Here is a 4,930-nt window from a genome sequence, read left to right as displayed (position 1 = left end):
AATTTAAACAATATTAATTAATGGAAAGAAATGCACATATGAGTGTGATCTCGAATCGCGTGGATAAAACACGTCCTCATTTTTTTTTATGGAAAGAACACGTCCTGATAAGACAGACGGTGTAAACGGTCCGACAAAGATGTGTTAACCGCTTCTTCCCCGTCATCAAAACCGCTGCACCCTCGATCGCCCGCCATTTCTCTCACACGCGCGCGCGCGCTGTCCTCCATCACCCCGCGGCGGCGCGGCGCGCTCCGCCTATACGTACGTAATGGCCGACGGCGCCCACAACGACGACTGCGCCGACGGGCAAGGGATCTACGACTCGTTCCTTGTGCCGGACGGCTTCGATGACGACGTCCTCTACTTACTGGACATGAACGGCGGCATGGACCCGCCGCCGCCGCCGCCGCCGCTGCAGGCAGCACCAGCGGAGCAAAGCGCCATCGCAGCAGGTGCTTCCGGCGACAATAATCTCCTAGAGTGGCCGCCACCGACGCTGGACTACATCAACAATTCCGTCGACAACAACGCTCCTACACACAATGCCCTGCTAGCCGACGATCCTACAAGCGGTGCGCAAGACGTCGGCACTGCAGCAGGTACGTCGGCGACCGCACCAAGGTCGTCGTCGCCGTCGTCGAGCTCTGCCGTGCACCAGAACGCGTCGCTAGACTGCACTGGCTGCCAGGTTCTTCGAGAAGTTGTGCACTGCAACGGTAGACACACGTGCTACTGGCGGCATACTTACATTACATATGGACGGACGCGATCGATCAAATTAACACTTAAGTCTTGGCTGTGAATTTCCAGGGCTTGAAGCGACAAAGTTTAGTATCCATGGGATCGCCGCCGGCGTGTTCCACCATGCAACCCTAGAGGTGTATCGCATAGACTCCAACGGCCTGGCAGCGACAATGACAACACAAATGACGCATCAGTCCTACGTCGAGTAAGCTGCTTGCATTGGACTCCTAGATTTCAACATGCATGTTGCCTTGCAATTTTTTGAGATGCATCATGTAATCTGGTTGCACGCGTTGATGATCTGAGCAGTTTCAGGGGCCGGGACTACGTGTGGGTAAAGCACTACCTGATGGACTACGCGCAGCAGCGTGCTGGCGGCGGCTACGTCGTCCTGCAGGATTCGATCTCGGCGTTCCAGGATGCCCTGTGCACCAGGATGATCGTCTGCGGTGGCCATGCCGACGACGACCATCGTGAAGCAGTAGCACCAGAGATTAATGGTGGCCACGCCGGTGACCACCGTGAAGCAGTGGCACTAGAGACTAATGGCGGCCACCAACGAGTAGTCGCCTGTCCTGCTGATGACGGCGCTGTGCAGCGTGCTATGGTCGAGCAGGGCAACGACGTGCCAGCAGAAGCGCCTGCTGCAGGTTCGCTGCTGCACAACTGATCATGCATTTGCTCTTGTCGTTTTAATTAAGTTTTCATCATTCTTTTGTAACTAATGTTATCGTACGAAGTCTCCATATATACAATTTCAAATCTACAGGGCCATCTAAACCAGTTGCTAAGGAGCAAGGACGACGATCATCAGAGATTCGCCCGGCTGCCAAGACTGCAGTCGCGATCCAGGTATATATCTATCTATCATTGTACATCATGATCCATAAGTCTTAGTGTGCCACCTGGTTTGTGAAGCTAATTTAGAACTATTGCACGCCACGAAAACTTTAAGAATTCAGATGTTTTGTTGCAAGCTAGAAGACCAAATTAAAGGTCGCCAAGAACCTGCTTTAACAATATATATATACTAATACTAATGCATCTCACACATCAGACTAATCAACTGCTTTCTGGCGTATTGGGTAGGGTCGGAGGTTTATGTTCTAGTGAGGTTTTCTCCAATCTTTGACATATTGGAGGGAAAGCCATAGTTAAGGCACTCACGGCAGTCGATCGGTGGGTTGTCCGTCACACCAGATCAGGACAACCAGTGGGGAGTAGGGAGAGCGAGGGAGTGTTTGGCAGGGCTCCTCCGGAGGAGCCATAATTTGTGAGTCTTCCAAAAAGGCTCCGACTTCTCAATTTTTCACTAAAATCGAAACGTTTGGTCGAGCTTCTCCGGATGAGCCGGATCTAAGAAGAAGCCTTACCACATAGGCCTTTAGTATGGCAGTGGCAAAAAGGTGCATCCGACGGCAGGGAGCCTCCAGGGAAGGAGTAAAAGGGAGGGAAGGGGGCGTGAAACAAATCATGTGTACCACATCTCAAAATTGATTTCCAAAAAATCACAAAATTCTGCCCGTTCCAATTTGTAAGTTGTTTGAGCTTTTCTAGATTCGCCACTTTTGCTACGTATCTAGACACCATGTATATTAAGTGCATAATAAAACATATGTACCTAGAAAAGACAAAACACCTTATAATTTAGAACCGAGGGAGTAAAAAACAAAGCAAAATAAAACAGGAAGATTTGTTCTCAGACACCCCGTAAGGCTGCCTGAAAGCTTGTGTGTCGCCACTCATATGACACGATTTTCACACTCGTACATCAAGCTTTGTATATAGAACAAAATTCACCACCGGTCCCTCAACTTGGCCGACGGTGTCATCCAGGTCTCTGAACTTCTAAGTGATATCTGTGAGTCCCTAAACTTGGCAGACGGTGTCATCCAGGTCCTTAAAATTTCAAGGTGATCACTGCAGGTCCCTAAACTTGGTCGGCGATGTTATCCTAGTCCCTAAACTTTCAAGGTGATCACCGCAGGTGCCGAAACTTGGCAAGCGGTGTCATCCATGTCTAAATATAATAATATTAAATGTTTTCTATATTAAAAGTTACTTCTAATTTTAATATTATTTTTTAGAATACTTTTAATATTATTTAAAAAGTTTTAATAGTAGTATTATAGAAGTAACTTTCACTATTATTAAAACTATAATACATAACACTATTATTAAAACTTTTAATACTATAATACTATTATTAAAAGTTCTAATACTATAATATTATATTAAAAGTAGTATAGTATTATAGTATTAATAATGGAAAATTTTACTTCTATAATACTACTATTAAAACTTTTAAAATAATACTAAAATTAGAAGTAACCTTTAATATAGAAAAAAATTAATACTATAGGAATTTTAATATTATTTATTAATATTAATGATACATAAATATTAAATTAATTTAAGTGTTTTTTTATTTTAGTTTAAACCTAATATATTTGTAGAAATTTTAATATTATTTTAATACTATTATATAAATAATGATTGATTAGTCGACACATATTGGATCTATGTCTAACCTACAGTCAGTGTGCCACGCTAGCTTATAGAGTAGGTTAGACCATATTTGGACAGGGATGATATCGCTTGCTAAGTTTAGAGACTTGAGGAACAGGATGACACCGTCGACTAAGTTTAGGAACATACGGTGATCACCTTGAAAGTTCAGGGACCTGGATGACACCGTCTGCTAAGTTTAGGGACCCATATATATCACTTTAAAAATCTAGGGATCTAGATGACACCACCGGCAAAGTTCAGGGACCGACGGTGAATTTTGCTCTTGTATATATAATCCTTCCATACCACCACACCAGATAACAATATATTAGCAAATACTATTCTTTTATATTAACTTACTTATTATACGGATTTTTTATTCAATACTTGGGCCTCCAAATGTATCAAGTGAAAAATAGCAACTACAAAGTTCTAGACCACATCGGACATTACAATTTTGGTATAGGGCATGTATCCGTACGTCCCGTTGTTTGGAAAAATTTAAAGATTAATAACATAAAATATATATTTGTATCTTAAATGATCTTAAATAAAAAGTTAGCAACCACAAGGTTTTGAATCTCGTCAAAATGTACAATTTAGATATAAAATTTATCTACAACTTAAAATATTATGAATTTATTTGTGCAACACCTGCTCTTAGAGGCAGTCCATCTTACACAAACCATCCTTTGACAATCAACTTTTAGAGGTAAATGGTAAGGTGGCTCGCTCCTGGAAATGATATTAGTATGGGCGGTTACCAACTTTCTGACGATAACCACGTCTGAAAAAATGAGGGGCCTCTAAAAATCGTTTATATAGTAGTAACTCTATAGTAGGGTGGAGAAAGGGAATTTCTAAAATCATATATATGATGGACCATATACAGCACAGGGAGAACGGCATCCAATCCAAAGAGAAAAGATGTTTAATTGTCCACCTCTTAATTATTAGGACAAAGCAACATTTCATATTACTATGCCAATTAAAAAACATCTAATTAATTAAGAGGAGTTTGGTAATCTCATGTTGCAGAGGGAGAGAGCGAGCAATCTGCAGCTGGACGACATTGCGCGCTACTTCCACCTCCCAATGGTGGAGGCTGCCAAGGAACTCCGCATCTGTGCCACTGTCCTCAAGGGCACCAGCCGTAAGTTCCACATACGACGCTGGCCTTACCGGAAGGTGCCTAGTTAGCTCCTTCATTTTCTTCCTTATAATCTCTTGAATTTGTATCTCCTGATGATGATTTAATTTGCTACACACATTGTTACTATTGAAGTAATCAGCAATGGGGATTTACCTGTATGCAGGTTAGGAGCATTGACAGCCAGATCGCCAAGCTGAGAAGGGGCAATGGCGACCCAGCGGCCCAGAGAGAGATAGAGAGGCTCACCGATTACAGGAGAAGGATTTACGCCGGTCTGGAATGAATACTAGAAAACACTGTCCGCATTTTACCCTAGAAATAGTAATTGTTGTTAGCTCCTTGAAATCTTGTTGTAAAAAAGGCTGATGAATGCCAAGATCAACATTCATTTTGCTTTTGAAAGGACTTCATACATGTGTGCTAATAATAGTGAAACGAATTATCATGTATGAAATTGATAACGGCAGCACTAGCGCCCGGATAGACCCCCCACGTCCGTACGCCCACGCCAGCGCCCGC

The 4,930-nt window shown here is 43.0% G+C and overlaps 1 protein-coding gene across 1 annotated transcript; it reads left to right on the top strand.

Annotated features, from left to right (window-relative positions):
- The first annotated feature begins 271 nt into the window (after positions 1 to 271).
- On the top strand, positions 272 to 4,694 carry LOC136503334 (uncharacterized). Its single transcript, XM_066498447.1, has 6 exons — positions 272 to 719; positions 814 to 952; positions 1,057 to 1,397; positions 1,517 to 1,599; positions 4,297 to 4,446; positions 4,575 to 4,694. Exons 1-6 carry the CDS (start codon positions 272 to 274, stop codon positions 4,692 to 4,694), a joined length of 1,281 nt encoding a protein of 426 aa, XP_066354544.1.
- Positions 4,695 to 4,930: the final 236 nt, after the last annotated feature.

This window comes from Miscanthus floridulus, chromosome 14 (assembly GCF_019320115.1).
Source record: "Miscanthus floridulus cultivar M001 chromosome 14, ASM1932011v1, whole genome shotgun sequence".
Classification (NCBI taxonomy): domain Eukaryota; kingdom Viridiplantae; phylum Streptophyta; class Magnoliopsida; order Poales; family Poaceae; genus Miscanthus; species Miscanthus floridulus.
The sequence above is the reverse complement of the archived record's forward strand: the minus strand, read 5'-3'. Positions and strand labels throughout refer to the sequence as shown.